At 50.7% G+C, this 23287-nt stretch overlaps 1 protein-coding gene across 1 annotated transcript in view; it reads right to left on the bottom strand.

The window, feature by feature from the left end:
- Positions 1-23287, bottom strand: part of SH3BP4 (SH3 domain binding protein 4) — a 34999-nt gene that overhangs the window by 6715 nt on the left and 4997 nt on the right. The window contains exons 2-3 of the mRNA XM_083865592.1: positions 6253-6440; positions 2007-4369 (exon numbers count right to left, since the gene is read on the bottom strand). Coding sequence (XP_083721718.1) covers positions 2007-4369; positions 6253-6370 — 2481 coding nt within the window. The 5' untranslated portion in view covers positions 6371-6440. The remainder of the gene's footprint in view (positions 1-2006; positions 4370-6252; positions 6441-23287) is intronic.

The raw sequence follows: 23287 nt of genomic DNA on the forward strand, positions 1-23287 counted from the left end.
CCATGGGCCAGGCACCAGGGGCAATGAAATATTTTTAAATCCATGCCCAGCTTTTTTATCCAAACCATACATGTGCTGCCTGCTTCCAACAGGCAGAGAGGAGGGAGGGAGAGCTTTCCCTCTCTGCTGTGTAATTCCTGAGGCACATCCCCCCGAGTTACCTTCACACTCCAGTACGAGTGCCTGATTAGAAAAATAGTAATTAAAGGCAGATTACTGATTAACCAGTCATCATGACCAGGCTTTTCCTTGCTTGGCTGCTGGTGCACAACTCTGCCACTGGTGTTTTGTGTACTCAACACTGATAAACCTGCTTCCAGTTCTCCTTTCCCTGTTCTTTTGAGGGGAGACAACCAACTTTCAGCTGAAATGGCCACACTGGAGCTTAGTGCAGCTGGTATCTCTTGCCAAAAAGCCACTCCATTTGTTACAAATAAAATCAGATTTGAACACAATAAAATCCATTACTGCTCCATTGCCATCCCCAGAAACATCATTATTTTCCTCCTTCAAGAGGTTCAATCTAATTTCTCCATAGGCTAAGGAGGATTAGACAGCAGCCAGGGGTTTGGAAGCAGCATCAAGTTCCACCAAGAAGGGAGCTCATCCTTTATCCACAGGCTCAGCCTCACAGAGAGCAGGATTAGAGAAACAAGGAGAATAAAACCTGCCCTGGGACTCTGCTCTCCAGGCAGCCACATGGGAGCATGGTATTTTCATGCAGCTCCCAGCCCTCCCCTTGAGCCTTATCTTTCCTTTTGTCTTCCCAGTGAGGATTTTCCATGACCTACAGAGTTGTCTGGGATACCTGAAAACAATGGGGATAGATAAAAGCAACATCTACGGGGTTTGCAAACAGGTAAAGCAAACAGCACAAAGCTCCCGGCAGCATCCAGCACGGATTTCATCCCAACATTCACTGAACCTGATGATTAAAGGAATAAACCTTTCCTTGGGAGAAACAGGGGGGCCAAAGGGGGGATTTTCCAATCCTAGATGAGGAAAGGGTCCCTGACAGTCAGGAGAACTCTGCAACAACAGCAGCATTAGTGGCCCCACCTGAAAGCTCAAAGTCAAAGCTGAACAGGCCCCAAAGTGGTACCCAGGCACAGAGGACTCTTTGGACAACATTTCCATGAAAAACAATGGATCCCACACTCTTCATAATACCTCCTACTGAATCCTTAAATTTCCCCCTTCTCCCTGAAAAGGCGTGTGGGAACTGAACTCCTTCATTCAGCTCCAGTCCCCTTTCGCCATAATTGCATTTTGCCAAGCAAGGTCGTCGCTATTCATTAATCCAATTGACATTTTAAACCATCCTGTTCTCCATAACTCAGTTGTTCTGCTCCTGTGGGAGAACACAGAACAGCAGAGAGCTGCAAATCTCTTCCAGACATTTTGCCCTGTATTTTCTTTGGCTCACTTCCTATGAAATGCTAGAAATGATTGTGGAGATGATAATTTGTGAGGGATTTACTTGCTAACAGCATCCAAGAAATATGGGCAGGCAGCGCTCCTCCCAAATTCCTTCCAGGACAAGGAGCAAGCCGTGCATTTCCATTTGCAATGTATAAAACATCCCAGCTCAGAGGTGCCCTTGGTTTAGCTGCCACTCCAAAAAAAAAAAAAGGCTCCTCATCCCTGAAAGTGTTCCAGGCCAAGTTGGACAGAGCTTGGAGTGACCTGGGACAGTGGAAGGTGTCCCTCCCCATGGCAGGGGGTGGGACTGGATGAGCTTTGAGTTTTCTTTCAACCCAAGCTATTGTGTGATTCTGGAATTCAAAGTACCTGAGTGCTCCAAGTACCTCATTATTGCCATGAACCCACTAAACCAAGAGCCTACCAACCACAGAGCAGGACTCCCACCTGGCAGTGCCCAGCAGTCTTCAAAAGACCTTTGAGATGGACTTTATTCTCGAAAGACTGAATTAAGAAACCTCCACCTTCCCTGCCCCTCTGCAGAGCCAGAAATGAAGCCGCCCTTCATCAGGCCTCAGACTCACCGTCATCAGCTCCTTCTGGAAGGATTTCCTCTCCTTGTTCTCCACGCTGTTGCAGTCTTCCTTCAGCTTCTCCAGGACGGAAGCCACTCGCTCTGGCTCGCTGTCTAGCTCCGCCCGACAGAAGAACGTCAGCGGCAAGTTCAGGTAGCCCAGGGCGTCGGCGAAGGAGCGCCAGCTGCTGAGGTTCTCCATCAGCAGAGTCCTCACCGAGGCGTAGATGTAGGTCAGGAACTTGCAGGGTCTCAGGATCTGCTCCAGCAGCAGGCTGGTGGTGAGATCTGGCCCGGAGAAGTAGCTGGGTTTGACCTTCCCGACCACCAGCACATTTTTGGTGTGCACAAGGCCAATCTTCCCCTGGTAGTAGCCAATGTACCACTCCTTGGTCCACAGCTGGCCTTTCAACCTGATCTTCTCCTCACTGAGGAGCGCTATGACATCTCCCTTCTTGTACTCCAGCAAGTAGTGGTTCTTGCTCTGCCTCACCACTGTCTTCAGCAGCTTCCCGTACTTCAGGCTCAGCACTGGCCGGTCCTGAAAAACCGGATACTTGGCAGTGGCAGCCAGAGGGGAGAGGATGATCTTCCCCACCTCATTCTTCTTGAGGAACCGCCTCTGCCCCGTGGGCTTGATGGTGCTTTTTGGAGGTGGCTGTGGTGTCTGGACGCAGAACTGGGTCAGAATGCCATCCTGGTCATCCTTGACCTGTATCCTCAGCGTAAAGTCCGAGAGCTCATTGGGGTCGTGGGACGAGATCGGGAAGATGAGGCGGCTGACCTTGCCCAGCTTCATCTGGAAGCCCCGGATGATCTTGGCTTGCTCACTGGCCTTCACCTCATAGTTGGTCATGTTGGAGAACATGCAGAGCTTGAGGTCCTGGGGCCGGGACAGGGCGAACTGGTGCTTCCCCCAAAGCTGGAGGGCGACGGGAGCCGGGCCGTGGGACTGCCTGGTGACCTCGTTGACCAGCAGGGTCTTGGGCGCACACTCATGGCCGAACACGGCCACCACGGTCTTGAAGGAAGGGTGGATGTGCTTGGGGCCATAGACACCCACTGTGACCTTCTTGCTGATGTAATCCCACACGGTGTAAGGGTAGACTATGTTCTGGCCCTGCGCCACGGCCGCGACGTACATGCAGGGCTCCAGGTTCTCCAGCTGGACCTGGATCGTGTCCCCGTAGGAATAGCTCAGCTGCACTGGCGTGTACGGCCCTTCCTTCACATCACTGCGCAGGCACTGCAGCCCCACCAGGCTCTTGCTCATGGTGTCGTTCTTGACCTCCGCCGACACCTTCATCTCCAGGATGATAAAGGTCTTCACCTCCATGTTGCTGAGCTTGATCTGCAGGACGGGGCTGATGGTGCTGCACTTGTCGCTGTTCAGCTCCAGCGGTGGGTCCAGCATGGCCTTCATGGAGATCTGCTGCGTCTCCCCGGGGCACACATGGCCCTCGGGCACGTGGATGCTGATGTTGGTGTCTGGCAGCTGGACGGCCCCGCCAGAGCTGTCCAGCTTGCACACAATGTTGGTCTCCACCGGTTGCGTCTGACCCCAGCCAGGATTTTGGCCAAGCAAATCCAAGTCATGGCAAGACCGAGCCAGCTTCCTGTGGTTCAGCCATGCTGTCCTAAAATCCTCCCTGCTCTGGAACTGCTCAGGGGTGGGAGACTTCAAACCGCTGAAGAAACACAACGATGCCGGTGTGTCCGACTTGGCCTGGAGGACAGACAGCTCGGACAAGCTGTAGGAACGTTTGCTTCGGAAGAAGGGGTTGTCCCTTCTCACAGGCTGTTCCACATCCAGCCTGTTTGTGGAGGGAAACTCATCAAAAAGGTTCCCCAGGCTGCTGTTGGCAGCCAAACTGGGAAGAGCTGACGTGGGAGCCCCCGTGTCGAACAGCAACAAATCCACAGCGACGCTGGAGTCAGACTCTTTGTCCGAGCCGGGCACTGCTTGCAAATTCCCATTCAGAAATGGGTTGGTCTGCACCCCGTTGAGGAAGGGGTTGTTGTGGTAGGATTTGGCAGAGTTTCTCTTCATGTCAGTCCATTCCCCGAGCAGGTCCAGCTCCTTGACACCCTCGTCGGGGCTCTCCAGCATATTGTCAATCATCCCGCTGTCCGTGAGGGAAGAGTTGCGGTAGTTGATGGGCTGCACGTAGGAGGACGGGATGTAGCCCATCTCTGTGGTGTTGTGGGCGTACCACCACTCCCCTCCCGACGTGTCCAGCACGTACAGGTGGTCCCCCTTGGAGAACTTCAAGGTGGTGAAATTTGTGGGACAGTAATCCTTGATTGCTATGACTTCCTTTGCGTTCCCGAAGGATGTGGGATTGTCCACCAGCAAGGCATTGGGAGAAGGCACTGCAGAGGCAAGGAGGAGACAGCACTGTGAGAGATGCACAGAGTCAGCACTGACTTGGAATCCTTTATTCCAGGTCACCCTCTCCACGCTGTTTTAAGTGGTGAAGTTAGTTTTGGAATCACTGAATCATTAGCATTGGAAAAGGCCTTCAAGATCATCAAGTCCAACCATTAACCCAGCACTGCCAGGTCCACCACTAGGCCATGCCCTCAAGTTCCACATCCATGTGTTTTCTGAACATTTCCAGGTCCACTAATTCGCTGGGCAACTTCTCAAGCCTGAAGGTAATTTTTCTCCATAAAATTTTTTCAGGAGAACTCCACTATTACTGGTACATTCACACCTCTCTTCCCTTGGGTTTGGATGAACTCAAACCCAAGATAACTCTCTCTCCAGGCTAAAAGCCCTCTTGCTCTGCTGTAACCTCTCTCCTGCACATGTCAAACATGCCCAAAGAAGCGGTCACTGTCCCTGAATCCCTGGATGTGTTCCAAGCCAGTTTGGATGGGGTTTGGAATAACCTGGGCTCATGGAAGGTGTTTCTGCTTTCAGGTCCCTCCCAAATCAAACCGTTCTGTGGTTCTAAAGGTTACCCTGTTTGAACCCTCACAGAATCCCAGCACCTCCCTCCCTCACTGCTGTTCTGGTCCTGGCAGCATCTCCAACATCCCTTTGCAGAAGTGCCAGTGGAAGAGTTTTCTGCTAGGGGATCCCAATTTACATCCAGGCTGGGTTGGTCCTACACTGTCACCCTATTTATTGGATTTGCTCTCATTTTCAGGAGGTGTTTTTGTAAAAAACACTAAAACAAGCTGCAGATGATGCTCCATCGATTTTTAAATGTGTGCTGTCTCCCTAGAGAGACTGAAGAAAACAAAGAAAGCTGGATTTTCACCAACAGCAAGCTGCAAGGGAACTGGGACAGTACCTGCTTCAACAGACTCGAGAGCTCTCTGGGAGGAAAAGGGAGTTTAGAGAAACACAGGAAGCCCTTAAAATCCCAGAGACAAAGGGATGAGAGCTCAGACTGCACATCCCTGCAGTCACCACTCGCAGGCTGGCAGCACTTCTCACCCACGGAAATAGCAAGGCAAGGGAAGATATGGCTGAGCAAAGAAGCCTTTAAATATAGCCTGGGGATCGAGCATTCGGAGGAGAAGAGTTTTGTACACATCCTGAACAACTCATCTGCCAGCAGGCAAAGGCGTGAGGACAGTCATCCAGTGGAAAACTACACAGAAACTCTAAATTGGAATTTTTTCAGCAGCCTGCTAGGCTGGAAGCCGCTGTTAACTCTGTCTTCCTGCAGGATTGAGCATTTTTGGTATCAGATCAGACAGGCAAGTGGCTGTTCCCGTGTCCCTCAAGCTGGGCACACAGGGGTTAACAGGGATGTGCTGAAACCCCTTGGAGAAGAGGAGCAATTCTTATCTTTGCATTAAAACCCATCTAATTTGCAGCAAGTGTTTGATGTTCAGGTGCTACACCTGCAAAAACAATTGCCTTTGTGCATGTTTATTTTCAAGGCCCTCAGCCCTCTCCAGCTTCCACCTGGCGTTTTTCCTTGGGATGCTCTCCTGCCAGGGGAGCAGTAATTCCCCTCACACCTGACCATGGCTTTTATGCTGGGTAAGGAAAACACAGCAGGAAAAAAGGCAATGAAAGGTGGGAGAAAAAAAAAAAGGATTGTTGGAGGAGCAACCTGCAGGCTCCCAGCGCTGGGGAGAGGGAACACCTTTGCAATTGCCTTGTTAGTGTCACTGAGCCCTCCCAGGGGGTGAGGATGGGCCTGAAATGTTTGTCACCACCTTATTGGTGTCACAGAGCCCTCCCAGGGGGTGAGGATGGACCCAAAATGAGGAGGAGGATGGTCCCCACACACCTTTGACGTCACAGAGTGTGGTCTCAGCAAAGCCCTCGCCCAGGTCGATGAGTGTGCCCTCGGACCTGCACCGCGGGAGCCCTCCCGAGTTGGCTGCCCGGATCCTCTGCGCTGCCATCTCCGCTCCCTACATGGCCATGGCCTCTCTGCCAGCGATGGAGACCCCAGTGTCACCTCGAGGGACCAGCCTGGGGGAGACAGACAAAGGGCAGGGTGTTAGAAAGGCTCCGGGTCCCCCCGTGCCACCCACACGCTGATCCCGTGGTGGGATAGAGGAGAGCCTGTCCCGTTCTCCTTAAACCATCGTGGAACATAAACTGGATGCTCCCAGGAACCAGTGCTGCCTACAAACCCTTGGAGAGCAAGGACAGCCTGGTCTTGCATGACGCTGGACACAACCCCACCCAAAGCAGCCCTCTGGCCTTTTAAGAGTTTTTTGGGAATACGCTGCTCCCAGGATCATAAATCGGTCCTTCTCCCCATTGCCCAAGCATTTCATGTTGCTGTAACACAATTATAAAACTACCGAGCACTGGGCTGCTGTGGGAGCACGGAAGACCCACAGGATTGAGTTTTTTCCCTGTTCAAATGGGCCATCCCTCTCTCCCACTGCAGCATCTCCTGGGATAGGGACTGGCTCTTCCCACTTACTCCGCATGTCTCTCCCCTCACCCGGCCAACCAGACAGAGCAATCTGATAAAAATAGAGGGGGTTTTCCACCTTTTTTTCCAGAAGCACTTGCAAAAACACTTCCAGAACCCCTGTGGAAGAGCAGCTTCATCAGCCCTCTGGAGCTGAGAGGAAAACGAGACCGTTCCCACAGGACGCTCCAACCACCAACATCGTGGCTGATGCAAGCGTGGGCAAGAGCTCCCCTGACGTCACTTGTGTCCTCTGGAGCTGGGACAGTGGCCAGATGGACCAGGACAAGCAGGGAAGGCTGGAGGCACGGCTGGAGCACAGCCTGAGCCATGAGTTGCTACTCCAGGTTTGCACCACGGAGCTGGAACACTATCTGACACACCCAGGATCATCCTGGAAATTCTGGATTCAGCCCCTGCCTCCTGCTCCCTCAGAGCTGCCACAAAGCTCCAGCCTGGCTGCAAAACACCAACAAGTCTTATACATAAAAGTTTCAATTAAAAGTTATATCCAAATCCCTTGTTTTACAAAGGGATTTTCATCCACTGTTCTTCCCTTCTCCCCCTCCCATGCAATTTTTTTTTCTTTTCCTCCCTCTGTTTGAAAATCAAATCAAGCAGAAAATAACAGCCAGACCGAAATTCCTTAGGTGGGAATACAGGGCTGATGTCTCCTTCGGCACTGTGAGGGGGAACAGCAAGTCCTGAAGGATTTGGTGCCCTTTTCTGGAATGCAGCAAGAGGAAATTTAGGGGAGAGCCTAAGCAGGAGATATTCCAGCCTGCTTGAAATGCTTCCCAAGCCATCCCCAGGGCTGGTATGCCAGGAATGTGGTTGGCTGGAAGGGATGCACCAGGCTGCAGCCAGAAAAGGGAAGGGAGAACTTGTGTGCAAACATTTCCCCTTTGAGAAGAGACTCCTGTCGGGTCCTGCGGGGAGCAATCCAAGGGGAAAGGGTTTGGCAGGGAATAAACACAGGGAAACTAGGCTTTGAATCAAGGCTGAGCTTATCAGAGCTGGGACAGGTAAGAGAGGGGACCTGGAGCTGCTGCCAGAGGCAAGACAAAAGAATAACCAGCAGGAAGCAAGGAAGGGATGAAGGATGCTCCCCTTGGCTGGCACCATTCACCACCCAGTTCCCCATTAAAGCCATTTGGGATTGCAGCTTTTCTAGGTGGCACAGAAAGACCCCAAACACACAATGCCTCCCTCTAGAGGCCCTACACCACACCAATTCTGGCAATTCTTGTACACAATCTTGTTTAAAAAAAAATTTAAAAAAAATCAAGCCACTGTGGCATCCCAAGATTCTGCCCCTGCTCAGGCAGCACTGCACAAAGCAGGAAAAAAAAACAAATACGTTTTGAAACACCTGTCTGCTGATCCAGCATCAAATGAATTTTATATTAATTATGGCAACTATAGCCTTGACAGCTCTCACTGACATATCCACAAGCCTGGAATTTGCACGGATGCTCCCCCTCCTTCTATTTACATAAGGAGATGGGAAGCTTCCTGCTAAAGGTCTCTGACAGATGTGGCCCTGTGAAGAAACAGCTGGAAAAATCTCCTATGCATCAAACCCTGGGGCCCCAAAAGGCAGTGAGAATCTACACAAAAATGAGAGATAATGGAAAGGTATTTCCTCTCCTGACAGCAGCATCCCGGATCTGTCTGTCCCTCCTGGATGTCGGGATGCACACACACACTGAAGGATGGGGGACCAGGCCCCCCATACCTGGATTTGGGATGGGAGCCTTCTTTTGGAGCTGGGGATGGACCTAGAATGTTTCTGAATGCAGAGGTAACCAGCAAACCCTCAAATTCAAGCTGTGTGAGGATAAAAGGGGTAAGTGGGGGGAAACAAAGAGTGGAAGGGGAAAGATTTGTTTAGAAATCACCAAGACAATGGTCTGCAAACTCTCTGAAAGCGCTTTAAATTTAGCCTGGGGTTAAATATAGACCAGGGAAAAACCCAGCTCCATCTGTTTACCCAAAGCCACAAACAGAATCCGAAATGAATGGTGGGGGGAAGGAAACCAGTGGGTGACCTGAGCATACCCTGACAGAGCCAGCAACTTGTCCTGCAGCTTCTCAAAGGCACCCACACCTGGTTCTTCCCTCCCACGAGGGACAGGGAATGCTGCAGGGTCAAATCCAACCCTACGAGCCGGGGGGACTTGCTGCCTGCTCCCCCCATCCCAACAAATCCAGCAAGGATTAGCGCCCTGCAGTGGTTACATTTTTCTTTCCCAAATCCTACCCAGGCTTTGCTGGGAGTTGGAGAAACTTACAAAAAGTTTAGGGAAGCCCCAGTGAGCAGATTCCCATGGGTGCATCCTCACAGCTTCCTGGGATGGACGGTGCTGTCCCTGGATTTAATTTTCCCTGGGGAGCCTGGTCAGTGCCCCCTCACCCTCTGGGGGAAGAACCTTTTCCTAAAATCCAACCCAAACATCCCCTGCCACAGCTCCAGCTGCTCCCTCAGGTCCCGCCAGGCAGGGAGCAGCAGGAAGTCTGGGGCTGGTGACGGTGTCACATCTATTAAAAAAGCCACTTATTAAAACTTAACTAAAAACTAAACCCAAAGGTCGATTTTCCTACTTCAGTTGAACACGCAGCATTCATCATCCCAGCTGCAGCATTTCCCGGTGTGCAGTGGCATGGAAAAGGTTAAAAATAACATCTTATCCCCAAAATAAATATTAATAAAATAAATAAAAATAACTTATCCCAGAAATCCAACTGCAGCCCCCCAAGACCTCCTGGCACAGGCCAAGCCCCGTCCTCCCCAGTGCTCCCAGTTCCATCTATCATTCCAAGCTCATCCTGATGGGATTATGGGATGGACCCACCTCTGCTATCCGTCAAAGACACACCATGGGCACCCAGCAATGCTGGACAGGGAAAAGCAATCCCGGGAAAAATACCAAGCCATGTCCTGGAGCGAAGAAATGCAATAAAACCACGGGAACACCCAAAAGTGCACAGCCCGATGGCGGGAAGCAGGATCTGCTGTTGGCCAAGGGTGGGAGAGGACTCCTCCAGGAGCCTCAGTGAGGGAAAATCCCTGGCTGCCAAGAATTTGGGCTGATAAGAGCCAGGAGGGCTGGCAGGGCTGGGCGGCACCAAGCACTGTCAGGGCTGGAGATGGAGCCAGGTCCTTCCAGGTGCAGCCAAGGAGCTGCCACCAGCAAAGGGAGCAGCACACACGTCCCTGCCCATCCCACATTCCCAGCCTCCCTGGAACTGCAGGGGTCCATCCCATCAGGGCACATCCATGTCCATGGGGTGCACAAGGAACAGGAGCCACTGTGACACAAGACTGGTCAGCTCTGCCATGACCACCACCCTGCAGCCCTGGTTTCCCTGGAAAATCCATTAAAAGCCTCTCAAGACTGTGGCACCAGCTCAGGGGAAATCTCCCACCCTACCTTTGGCCACAAATTGAAAATTGGGGGAAAAAAAAAGGAGCTTCCAATCAATCTCTCCCCACACCAGAACCAAGATCAACTCCAAGCACTTGTTGCTTTATGGATTTTAATTTGCTTTTTCTTTCTCCAAAGTCGAGTTCCTCTGGCTCTCCTACAAACACAGAAGTGGTTTTGGAGGTTTCTTTTAAAAACAGTTGGTTTTGCTTGGATATGAGCAAACTTATAACATTTTCTAGGGAGGAATTCATGTCCCAGAGCCACAGTGCTCCCAGGAACACTTGTCCCACACAATGAATTCACTGAAAATGTTGCTTTTATCAGTCACAAACCCCAAAGTAACTCCAATCAGATCAGTCCCATCAGATGCAGAAAAGACCCTTCCACACCCTGGGGACACCCCAGCCCTGAAGGAGTTGCTTCAAGGAGTGCCAGATGACACCAATCCACTGCAAGGTGCAATGGCCTACAAAAGAAGCTGTAAAAAGCCTCTAAGTGACCAAAACTGCCAAATTTCAGCAAACAATCTGATTTAGGAACTTGGTTTTGCCCTGTGAATTCTTCACCTTCAAGATCTCCCTCATGGCTATGACACAATACAACGCTGGCCCTTGTTCGACATGCTTCCCCCCCAGTGGAAAATGATCTCACCACCCCACAAATTCCCTCCTTTCTCCATGCTTGTACTGACAGATCTTCAGGCAGGGGAAAAAACACAATGTCCTCAAAACTGGCAACATCAGCACAGCCCCACCCAGGTCCTCTGCAGCCTCCTACAAGGCTGGGATGGCTTTGGAAGCTGCTGGTGGCAAAGTAATGCCTTAAGTTTTAACTTTCATGTTTTCAGATTTTGTGCTCCCTACGGGTGTAGTTCTGAGCCTCATATTAAGTGCTAGTAAGCTCTCTTCACAGAGTAGGTATATAAAACAAATCCTTTTCCTGCTGAAGACCAAGGACAACTTTCAGGTCCAAAAGCATGAACAACAGTGGACTGAAGAGAGAAACAAGAAGGATGAGACCTCACCACCAGAAGCTGTAATTGGACAATTAAATCTCAATATATAAATCGAAACTTATAAAAATGTAAGACCTTGTGACTGGTCACCCATTTTGTGACCATTCTAAATCCACCTTGGGTGTGGCCCTGGTGAGGCTCTTGTCCTATCCAAGGTGTATCCATAAAGGCCTTTCAATAAGTATCTACTTTATTCTCTAGCTCTGTCTAGTCTGTTTCAGATCAGCCCTCCCAAGGCATAAAAGGAACAGACTGATGACCTTGTAGCTCATCTACTGGTGATCCAGGTCTCTTCCATGAGCCTTGCTGGTGGGGATGGGTGAGGAAGAGCTGGCTGTTGTTGAGTTCTTCCCCTCAAAAACCTGGTCCAGGCACTCCCCAAGTCTGATGCTGGCCCTGTCTGGTATCCCAGTGATTCCTGACCCTGCTGCCTCTCTCTTATCTCCTTCTCCTCCTCCTTCACCGCTTGTGCTTGCCAAGCCAATGCTTTCATCTTCCAAAAAAAAGAAAAAACACACCCAAGCCAAGCAAAGATAAACCACCCCTTAAGACAACACCAAACACCAGCTCTTTGTACCAGAAAGAACACCCTGGTGTGAACTCACACGTCCGTCCCAGTGTGAGTCTCCCGGGAGCTGCCAGGAACAGCTGTCCCGGGTGCTTTTGGTCACTTCTCCAGCAAATAAGAAGGGACTTGTGGAAGTATCAGGTCCTCCCACCTCTCCTGCAGCACCCTCACGTCCCAGGGGTTTGCTTTGGAGCCCATTCCCACCATGTGATGTGGGAATGACTGCACCCAACGCAGTGGCAGCGGAGCCCAGCCCTGTGCCATGCTGTGCCCTTCCGCTCCCTGCCAAGCCCCATGGAAAAATCCTGCCCTGGAGCTCCAGCTTGGTTCAGCTCCTGCTGCCAGGAAAGGGCAAGCCAAGCGTGGCCAGTTTGATGAAGAAGGGAGGGGAATGAAGGCAATTTTGGCTGAGCATGTGCTGCCAGTGTCTGCTAGTGGCTGGGGTCCGTCACGGCCTCCCTGCCAGGGATGTCATCCTTCACAGGCAATACAGGAAGGACGGGAAAGTTTCCTTTTATAGCAGCGACTCCGGAGCATGAGCCCTGCTGGATATCCATCACCAGCTATATGAGACTCAAATATAAATTAGTCTTGAGGGTGGGATAAGGGAGTTTTCCCTGCAGGACCTCCTGCTGCTGCCCAGCACTGATGCCATGGCAGAGGAGGGTGCTGGAGATGCAGGCACCACTCTCAAGCACCCACCGCAACCTCAAAGCCCACCCCAAATCCCTGAAAACAGTGCTGGTGTGGCAGAGGTTTAACAAACCTGGAAGTGCAGGAAGGTGCTGAAGGTGCTGCACAGGGCAGGAACCCCCATGCAGGTTTACAGGGCCACAAAAATGGTTTTCCTGGGACAACAGCCCAGGTCCTCCTGCTCCACAGCAACACTTCCCAGCAACAAAACCACGACACGCCCGTCCTGGTAGCACAGGGAAGCTGGACTTCCTTCCATAGTTTCAAAACTCCACAGGCTGCAAGACCAGCCACTCCCTCTGGCATCTCCAAAAAAAAAGCAAGACAGAGGGATGTCATCAGTGGGACGGTCCTCGGTGCAACGGATGCTGCCGGAACATTGGCACGGAGAGTGAGGCCATTCCCAAGAGCAGATTCCTCTGTTCCACAGAGCCATTAAACATCCAGAGGTGGTGTCTGCCCAAACATCTCTTGGTGAAGCAGTGAAATCAAGTGACCTCAATGGGGATCGTTCTGCAGTCTCGCCTGGACTTCTTGCTCAGGGAAGGGCTTGGTCAGTCTTTCCCTGAACCCATAGACATTTTTGCCTCCACAATGTCCTACAGCAAGGAACTCCATGGATGGGCTGGAAGGCAGTAGAAAATGCATCTACATCAGGACAAGACTCTCATCTGATGTCCACCAGCCCTTGTATCAGAAGAGGCAGAGCTCAGTCCTGGTCCACCCTGTCCCTGTTGTCTGCCCAATGTTCTTCCAAGGGAAAAAACAGGCAGGGCACTCTCAAAGGTGTTCTGGCTTTTCAACAAGGAGCTGTGGATGGATGCTCCTCTGGCAGGGCAAGGAGCTTAATTCAGACAAATCCCACAGGGACCAAAAAGACCATGAGAACCCAAAGTCACATCCAGGGCTGTGCTCCCAGAGGAGTTAAACATAAAAGCCATAAACTCAAGCTCTAAAACCCTTGGATGGAACAGGGGTCCAGGAGAGAACTGCCTTCCTCCAAGCCCTCACAGCCCCTCCGAAGTCCTTCACAAGCCCAAGAGTTTGGCCAATAGCCAAAGCAAGACTGTTCCTGGAGGATGCTTAGGGCCAAAAGCACGGACCAAATGTCTCTCAAAGTAGGGAAACTCACATTTGTGCTGGATCAGGCAATCGGTGGTGGAGGGGAAATGAAACCCAGATTTCCAGAGCCACAATAAGACACTTTTAAGGAAAAGATCCTCCCAGAATCACCAGGAAAATGCATACAGACACCATGGTCACCCAGGAGATCTCAGGCCAACATCCACAAAGAGCAAAGTAAGGAAGCCATGGAAGTCAAAAGAAGGGGAAACAGCTTCCCGCCTCTGTGGGTGCTGCAAGAACCATCTCACAATCACCCAAGGGGCGCCACTCAATCCCTCCTCCCCATCTCAAATCAACCAGACCTGCAGAAGCTTGAAGGCAAAAGGCACTAATTGAGAAAATCCTGGAGCAACTCGCTATCTTCCCACCCTCTAGCCACAGTCCCGGCAGCATCTCCTTCCTCAGATAATTTGGATGCTAATTTGGCAGATGATGACAGATCTTTAACTGCATCAACACTTCAGAGCCCCGTCCCCATCACCCTTCACTGATTCTGCCCTTGCCTGACGGAGAGGAGCTGCTGCAATGCCACGTGTTCTCCTTGTTCCTGGCTGGAAAACCAGTCCCACCAGCATGACCAGAGAAGGGCAGGCACAAGAAAGTCACTCGTGCTGCTGGCTGGACAGGCTGCCACCACAACTGGTGCAGAGAGGACAACACAAAGCTCCAGAGATGATCTGGAGACCACCAGAAATGAGGCAGTTCCCAGCAGATCGTCACAGACAACTCCATGCAGCTCTCCCAGCCCAAGTACTCCACCAAGATTGATCCATCTCCAGGTACCCTCACTCAGGAGGTCCACTTCTGGGAAAAACAACGGGTTTTGTTCCCAACTTGCCACCTGAGCAAACCTATGGACACCAAGCAATGATGAATGAAACACCTCTGGATTCCAAGAACTGATTCAAGCTGGGACAAAAGCACTGTCTTTGTTTAATTTTCTTGCACACCTTCCTGATTAATCCATCACTGATCTGCTGCTGGATTACAGGACACCCTCAGCTATGCTGAAAATCCTGATAGGAGCCAAAAACCTCCTTTCCTGTCTGAGTAGAAACAAAAAGATTCAGGCATTGCAAAGAATTCCCTCAAAACAGCAGGGTTTTTTAAGCTCCTCTTTGGCAAACATTCCCAAACCAGATTGCCTGGGACACCTGGGTTTAAGCAGCTTAACCCTTTGCTGGAGCTGATCATCTTCTCATGGGAAGGCAAGATGGGGTTTGGTCACATCATAGGATGCTCCATGTTTGACCCAATCTCACAAACCAGGGATTTCCATGCTAGAAAAGGGCAAGGACACCTGGAGAGCAAGCTCCCAGGTGATGATGCAAGTAGGAAAAGGATGTGAGGACAGATCAGAGAATCATGGAACGGCTGGGGTTGGAAAGGACCTTAAAGTTTGTCTCATGGGCAGGGACACCTTCCCAGGATGCTCCAAGCTCCAGTGTCCAACCTGGCCTGGGACACTTTCAGGGATCCAGGGGCAGCCACAGCTTCTCTGGGCACCCCGTGCCAGGGCCTCCCCACCCTCACAGGGAAGAATTTCTTCTTAATATCTGATCTAAACCAACCAACTAGAGCCTGGATTAGGACCTCAGGTTTGATCTCACCTGGAAATCCAGCCAGCTGCAGACCCGTCCCAGGAGTGTTCCTGCTTCGATCCAGGGCATGCTTTGAACACCACACTAATTACGTGGACACAAAAGACCACGTGGATCATTTTAGGTGGTTTTCAGTGGCACAAATCCTCACTTTAATTTAGCTTAGAGCTTTTCCAGGGGTGGGAATGAGCTTTCCAGGTGCAGACACCTACCTCTGCCTGCCAGCCAGGAGGGTGCCTGAGATACACCAAAACCGGCTGCTGTTTATGCAACTCAAGAGCAAACACCACGCCTGCCTGTTTAATTAATTACCCCGAAATTAAAGCCCATCAGACTGCACAGAGACTCTGTACAACCTGCAAATTAACTCAACCTGGGGGTGAGGGAGGTCAGACAGCATCCAAGTAGTGGCTCCAAGCGTTTTCCACAGCATCAGGAGTGCCATGAAGGGGAAAAAAAAACTCAAAACAACACCATCCACCCCTATCTGTCACAGCCTTCCGGGTTTTGTTGTTTCGGTCTGGAAGCTGCTTCAGGGTTTTGTTGTTTTGGTCTCGCCAGGTTAAGAGCTGCTCAATCCCATCACCGTGGGTCAGATGGCTGATAAGAAACCAATTTCATCACTTTTAAGCCCCAAATGTTTATGGGCAGGCTTTATCTGCAAACAAAGTCACGCACTTTGAACTGCAGCCTTGCGTCAGTTCAAGAACACACGAGGCCCTTGTGGGGATTAATGTGGTGTGAGGAGAGAGCCAAAGTCCTCTCTCTGCAGCCTCTGCTGTGTGGGATGGCAAAGCTGCTTCCCTGGGCCAGGACATAACCCCTGGCAAAACATTTAGCCATTTTGGGGATAGATGCCCCTTATTTAGCAAGATGCTTTTGCACAAAAATAGTAATTTATGCAAATTTGGCAAAAGTCTTTGCTCAAAATTACTCTCTTTGCTGGACGAATCGGGGTTGAATCTCAAACACATTTTTTGCAGCATTAGTCACCAGGCAAAATTAAAACGACACCTGAAAGTCATCCTAAAGCCAGGCCAGGTTGTTCCCTGCTCAAGGCAGAGCTCTATTGCTTGAGTGGAGTAATTTCTACAACTCTCTGCATTGCACTCGAAAGGACAAAACACCTCCCACATGATCACCAGACACAGAGCACAAGAGCATCCCTTAAAAAAGGGACAACTCCAAGCCACCACAGAGGGAACATTTCCAGAGGACAAGTTATTCCCTCTCTGCCAGCTCCTTGCCCCAGGCAAGGCTGGAAGGAGACAGACCTGCCCTGGCTTCTCATTGCCCAAGAGGAAATCTCAGAGCTGGAGCCCCAGAGCCACTTGCTCCATTCATTCTCACTGAGATTTTACAGAATCCCAGAAGGGTTTGGGTGGGAAGGGATCTCAAAGCCCTCCTTTGCCCATCCATGGGCAAACCTTCCACTAGACCAGGTTGCTCAATTCCCATCTGTAAGACTCCGCAGAGCTAAATTTTGATTTTTGGAGCTTGAATTAGGGGTGAGGTGTTATCAGCTGTGATAAGGGGTGGCTTTGGGCCAACACACAAGTGCCCAAATTAGAAGAAAGCCACTGAGAGCCATGCAGAAGACACAGAGGAGCCCAAAGCTTGTCCCCTGTCTCTACAACAACAGCTCTTTTCAGAAAGTGAGGACTAAACTGAGGTTAAAAAGCCCCACGTATTCAGGGACAGATTCCCTGTCTCAGCAGGCCATGAGCAACACAGAACCCACTTCATTTATGGATTTCTGTGGAAAACAACTTCAATCCCACCACCAGCTCTGCTCGGAGGCTGCTTTGACAACCACAGCAATGTGTTTTAATTTCCAGACCCAAAACATGGGGCTGCAAGCAGCAGGCTCTTGGCTGGAGAAGACAAATCCATGGCACCTTCACCGACCTGCCCAGACAACACCTCCTGTTCTCAGCATCTTCCACAGCGGCATCAACATCTCAGATTTTTTTTTCCCCTGTTAGGATTGAGCTCTTCCATATCTCAGTGTTGGTCACATGCAGCAGATGTTGGTGCCCGTGATGAGACAGCTCTGCCAGGAGAAGCAGCATGGACTGAAAGCAGCCCTGAGGAAAAGACCTGGAGTTCCAGGGAATGGGAGATATTTTACAAGGGCCTGGAGGGATAGAACAAGGGGGAATGGCTTTTAATTGACAGGGGTGGGTTATTGGGAAGAAATTCCTCCCCGTGAGGGTGGGGAGGCCCTGGCACAGGGTGCTCAGAGAAGCTGTGGTTGCCCCTGGATCCCTGGAAATGTCCAAGGCCAGGTTGGATGGGGCTTGGAGAACCTGGGACAGTGCAAGATGTCCTTGCCCTGTAATGAGATGAGCTTTAAGGTCCCTTCCAACTCAAACTATTCCCTGATTCCAAGCGGGACAGAACAAGAACTTTCTAGGAGCTGAGGGATGCTCTCCAGCACAACCAGCTGATGGCCACATGCAGCCTGCAGGACTTTGCAGGGTCAGGCTGGAATTAGACACACTTCTGATGAGGAAAAAAAACTCCCTAAATATCAAAGCAATGCAGATGGACCTTTCTTCCTTTTTTTTTTTTTTTTTTTTTTTTTTAATTAAAACTTGCTTGAAGTGCCACAGAAAAGAAGAAATCCCAGGCACAGCTGACGCATCAGTAGAGATTTATATTTAGAAGAATGATTTAAGTACTTGATCAACAGGAAAAAAAAATGGGAACTTTTTCAGCAGGGTCCAGAAGGAGGAAAGAAAACTAGAAGGGAGACAGCCACCACCACCCATTATTCCTTAGGGTAACATCCACTGGCATTTTAGCCTCCCAACAATCCACTTTTACAGTGAATTCAGCTTGGGGTTTTTTTGGTTGTTTTTATTTTTTTTTTGCTATGCACGATCCCAGTAAACAACATTTACAGCCAGAACACATGATGTGCATCACAAGACAACTGGCACCAGCATTATTTTTAAATACCATCAGCTCTGCTTTTAACAGGATGATGGGAAATGTGTTATTACTTGAGCATAAAACAAATATATTGAGGAGATTAAAAAAAAAAAAAAAAAAAAAAAAAAAAAAAAAAAAAAAGAAAAGAAATCCATTCCCAAGTTTTGCAGAGTGAAGATTTAAAGAGAGATAAAACAGAGCACCACCAGAAAAATATAATCCTTTGAAATGTGCCATTCCTCCTGCTGCATTATTCATTTGGGAGCTTTCAGTCCAGGAGTCAGAGCCCTGCTTAGGCCGGATATCCGATCTTTGCTGGGCCTCATCCCAAATTTCTCCAGCATTACTCACATTTTTTGTGCAGGAAGGGGGATGAGGATTTTCTGGCAAAAGGCAAAAGTGAGGCAGAAGTGTTTGCAGCACTTGGAGTGTGGGATTTCCATGAACAGGCTCTGCTTCCAAATGATTCCCATCCACAGAAGAAGAAAGAAATCAGGAAGATGCTCAGACTCTGCACGGTTTTGGAGCTGAGGATGAGCTGGGACCTTTCCAGGCAGGAGCACTGGATGCTCAACCCAAAGGAACATGCTCTGCATCCTAGGAGTGCCCAGCAGCATCACCTCCTCAGCCAAGCATTCCCACTGAGAATTACCCTCTGTCCCACTTTCACAAGCTCAGTTGCCTTAAAGCAGAAATTACCTGCTCTTTCCCAAAGCAAAACACCTCCCCTTCCCTCTCCAAGCCAGGGGAGCATCTGATGCAGCATCATCACTCCGTGATCACAATCTCCTTGAAATCAAGCCCAACAGCAAATGTTCCCACACTGATTTTCTCAATCCCCCACCAAAAGCCCTTTTGGAGTGATTTTGGAGCCCATTTTTGGAGGCATGGGCACCAGGACTGCAGAGACCATGGTTTGACCTTCCCACAGAGAAACTCTGATGCCTCATGCCTCAGTTTCCCTGCACTATTTTCCAGTGGTGGTATCCAAACCCTTCAGGACACACATTCCCCCTTTTGCCTAAAGGATGCATCTCCACCTGCCTGCGCTCAGGTTTCCATCACAAGCCAGGAACACCAGCTTCCCTCAGGATGTCTGTAAGGCCAGGCTTTAAAACAGAGCCCAACACACGGGGCTAAAGCCAGGATGGAACAGTGACAGTGCAGACAGGGGGTTAAACACTCACCCTTCCCAAATCCCTGTTCCAGGGCCCTGCATTCCTCTGCTCATACAGCGTGCAGGGCTTTTCTCTGCTCACTCTTTCCATGCCTGGCTGTGTCCTGGATTTGGGGGATGTTTCAGGAGCTCCTGTTAACAGGCAGAGCTGCAGCTTCTCCGACTTGAGAGGAGCCTCAGGGACATCCCATCGCAAAGCAAGGTGCACAATCCTGGGTTGGAAACACCTTAAAGCCCATCTCATTCCCATGGACACTTTCCACTGGCCCAGGTTGCTCCAAGCCCCGTCCAACCTCTCTCCTTGGACACTCCCAGGGATCCAGGAGCAGCCACAGCTTCTCTGGGTGCCATCCTCACAGGGAACTTCTTCCCAATATCCTGTCTAACCTTGCCCTCTAAACCTGTGAATTTAAAGCAATTCCCCCTTGTCCTGTCACTCCATGCCCTTGTCAAACACCTCCCACTGCAGGTCCAGGAGCAGCAATGCTCTGGAGAGCACAGCACATCCCGTGGAGATGTGGATGAGTCCCTGTGTCCTCCCTGTCACCAGGGTGGAGCTGCGACCTCATTCCAGGGACCTCATCAGGCTCTGCAGGAGCCCAGATGGACCATCTGGCTAATTTAGTTAATTAAAGCATTTTTCAGCAGCAATTAACTTTCAGGCAGCTCTCCCTGGGGAGCAGGGGCCACAGCTCGAGAGCAGCAGGAGAGACGGGAAAAATTACTTGGAAGCACTGACAGCACGAGGTGTTTCCCTGCAGTGTTTGCTGACTCCAACAACTCTCAGTGAAAAAAACAACCCCAAATGCCTCAAAACTTCACCTGTTTTCCAGACTGAGCAGGATGCGAAGAGCCAGGCAGTGGAGGAGAGCCACCATGCTGATGTCCCTATCCCAGAGGATCCTTCCCAGGCAGCCCTTGGAATGACAAGCTGGCCAAGGCCAGCACTGGCAGCTCTGCTTTGATGACGAGGTAATTGCCACCCCCCAGGGACATAAAATACTTTGTCCATGGTCCATTCCCAGAAAAGCAAGGAAAACACTTCCAAAGACCCCAGGAAAGCCTTGTTTTGTGGTCTCGCTCCCTAATAAGCTCAGCTGCTGGAAAGGAGACGCTTTCTGGGAAGATGGTATCGAAAAAAAAGGCACAAAACACCCCCAAAATAACCCATTCCGGTGCCAGGGATGCCAGGTTTCCCTCTCCTTTCTCCAAAAGTCCCACTTGTCCCATCTGAGCAATCACAGGATGCATCCCTGCCCTCCACTCATGGGGAGGCTCTGTCCGAGGAACCTGCAGCCAACAGCATCCACAGGGAAGGAGGAGCTGGAGCAAGGGAAGACAAGCTGTGGGATGCACCCCTCCCTTCTCCTCCTCTCTTTTTGTGGGATGCACTTGGGCATCCCCTCTTTCTTTTTCTCAGATGCACTTTCTCCTTTTTTGTGGGATTTACTCCAATCTCCTCCTTTTAAGGGAGGCACCACCCATGTCCTCATTCGTTTTTTTTTTTGCAGGATACACTCACAGCTCCTCTTTTTTCCAGGAGGCACCCACGCATCCCCTTCTCCTTCTGTGGGATGCACTTGCACATCTCTTTTATCCAGGATCTACCCACACATCCGCTCCCCCTGCTTTTTTTTCTGGGATGCACTCACGCATCTCCTCCTCCTTTTTCTGGGATGCACCCCTACCTCCTCCTCCTTTTTTTTGCAGGATACACTCACACAGGTCCTTCTTTTGTGGGATAGACTCGCAGAGCTCTTTTTTTCAGGATGCACTCAAGCATCTCCTCCTTTTTTTCCTACCCCCAAACCTCATCCTTTGCAAGGACCAGTTTCCCCCAGGCCCACTGCACTTCCCTACGGATCCCAACAGCTCAACCTGCCCCAAAGGTGGAGCCACATGCACCCAAAAAACCCTACTGAGGATCTTTTTGGCAAAATAAGCACGGAGGGGATTTGGGGGAGAGAGTAGAGCCATTCCTAAGCCAGGCTCTCCATGCAGGCTGCCGCCTGGGAGACGCTTCCCAGAGCAACCCCACCCCGGGAGCCTAATCTGATGGCACGTTTCCAATGGACCAGCCAGGATGGGGAGGGAGAGAGGCTGGAGAGGGGAGAAAGAAAGCAAGGAAATGCCTCTGAGGTGAGGAGGGTTTTGTTTTTTTTTTTCTGGCCGGGGACGCCTTGTTTTGTTTGCCTGCCTCCAGCGCGCTGCCATTTTCCGGAAGCTGGAGCACTCACAAAAAAAAATGGGAAGTTTCTCTTTGTTTAATTTTAGCCGTGGCAGCCTCTGTACCGAGGGACCCAAAAGCCACTCTGGGAACGGATGTGAGCCAAGAGGATGGAGCAGCAGCAGGGAATGAGGCAGGAACTAGGGATTTAACATCTCTCACAGTGACACGACCCAGGCTGAAACGCTCTCAATCTGAGAGGTGTGTGAGACTCGGGAGACTTTGGGCTGAACTCCCTGTGTGACCACTGCATCCGTTCCTCCAATTCCTGCTTTTTTTTTTCCGCTCCCTTTCTCCACACTATATCTGTGGAGGTGTTTTTAGCTGGATATCTTGAGCATCTTCCCCCACCACGGCAAGCAAAATGATGGATGCTGCACCCAGCCTAAGAAACCAAACCTGCTCTTGGACTTACCCCAGATTCATAACTCAGCATGGAAAAGACCTTTAGGATCATTGCTTCCAGCAGCAGTGTCCATAAAACACCTCCTGCCCTGCTCCTCCGCACTGACCCAGCCAGCTCCGCACCATTGTTCAATTCCCCAAAAGCCTTTTTCCCCTGTTCCTAAGGAAACAGCCAGTGTTGTTCAAACAAGGCCACACACCATGCCGACCCTGCACCCCCAAAAACGACCTGAAACATTTTATAGGGATGACCTAAAGCTCTTTATCCTGGCGGAGTGTCCAGGCATGGCGGGAGGAGGGCGGCAGCTGGATTTACCCCCAGAGAGAGGGAAGCACGGAGCTTGTGCAGCACGGGATGAGCAAGGCAGCCTCACGACCCCACACCACAGCCAGGAGTCTTTGCTGGGGCAAAATTTTCTGGAGTCAGCTAGAAAGCATCTGGTTTGACTCCGTGATTTCCCCTCTTGGAAATGATGGGATGGTCCCCAGGGAGACCCTCCCACAGGGCAGGAGAAGGAAGCAACTCCAGAGAATGCAGAGAACAGTGAGAAGGAAAGGTTTCCACAGCATTATTACTATTACTATTATTATAGCTTTCCCCATCATTTAACAGGACTGCAAAACAGACGTGTATCCCTCCAATTTACACAAAAGCAGCCAGATGATGAAAAATCAGCCAATCCCAGAACAGTCTGGGTTAGAAGGGACCTTAAAGCTCATCCCATCCCACCCCCTGCCATTCCAGGGACACCTTCCACAGCCCCAGGTTGCTCCAAGCCTGTCCAACCTGGCCTTGGATGTTTCGAGGCATCCAGGGAGGCCCTGGCATAGAGTGCCCATAGAAGCTGTGGCTGCCCTTGGATCCCTGGCAGTGTCCAAGGCCAGCTTGAGCAGGGCTTGGAGCAGCCTGGGACAGTGGAAAGTGTCCCTGCCCATTGGAAGGGGGTGGAATGGGATGAGCTTTGAGGTCCCTTCCAACCCAAATCAACCTGGGATTTTGTGATGATCCTACAAACAGGAGATGGGATGTGCCACCTTCCCACAGCTGGATTTGACACAACCTCTCTCCTGGGTGGAGCTGGAACACCCACTCAGGTAGGAAAAAGAAGGAACACTTCTTTAGCCCCAGGAGCTGGGGAATGAGAGCACGACTCTGCCATTGATATGCCAGCTGGGAACAGGAATGGCTGCCTCCCAGCACCAGAAATAACCCC

This window comes from Zosterops lateralis, assembly GCF_965231275.1.
Source record: "Zosterops lateralis genome assembly, chromosome: 7".
Classification (NCBI taxonomy): Eukaryota; Metazoa; Chordata; class Aves; order Passeriformes; family Zosteropidae; genus Zosterops; species Zosterops lateralis.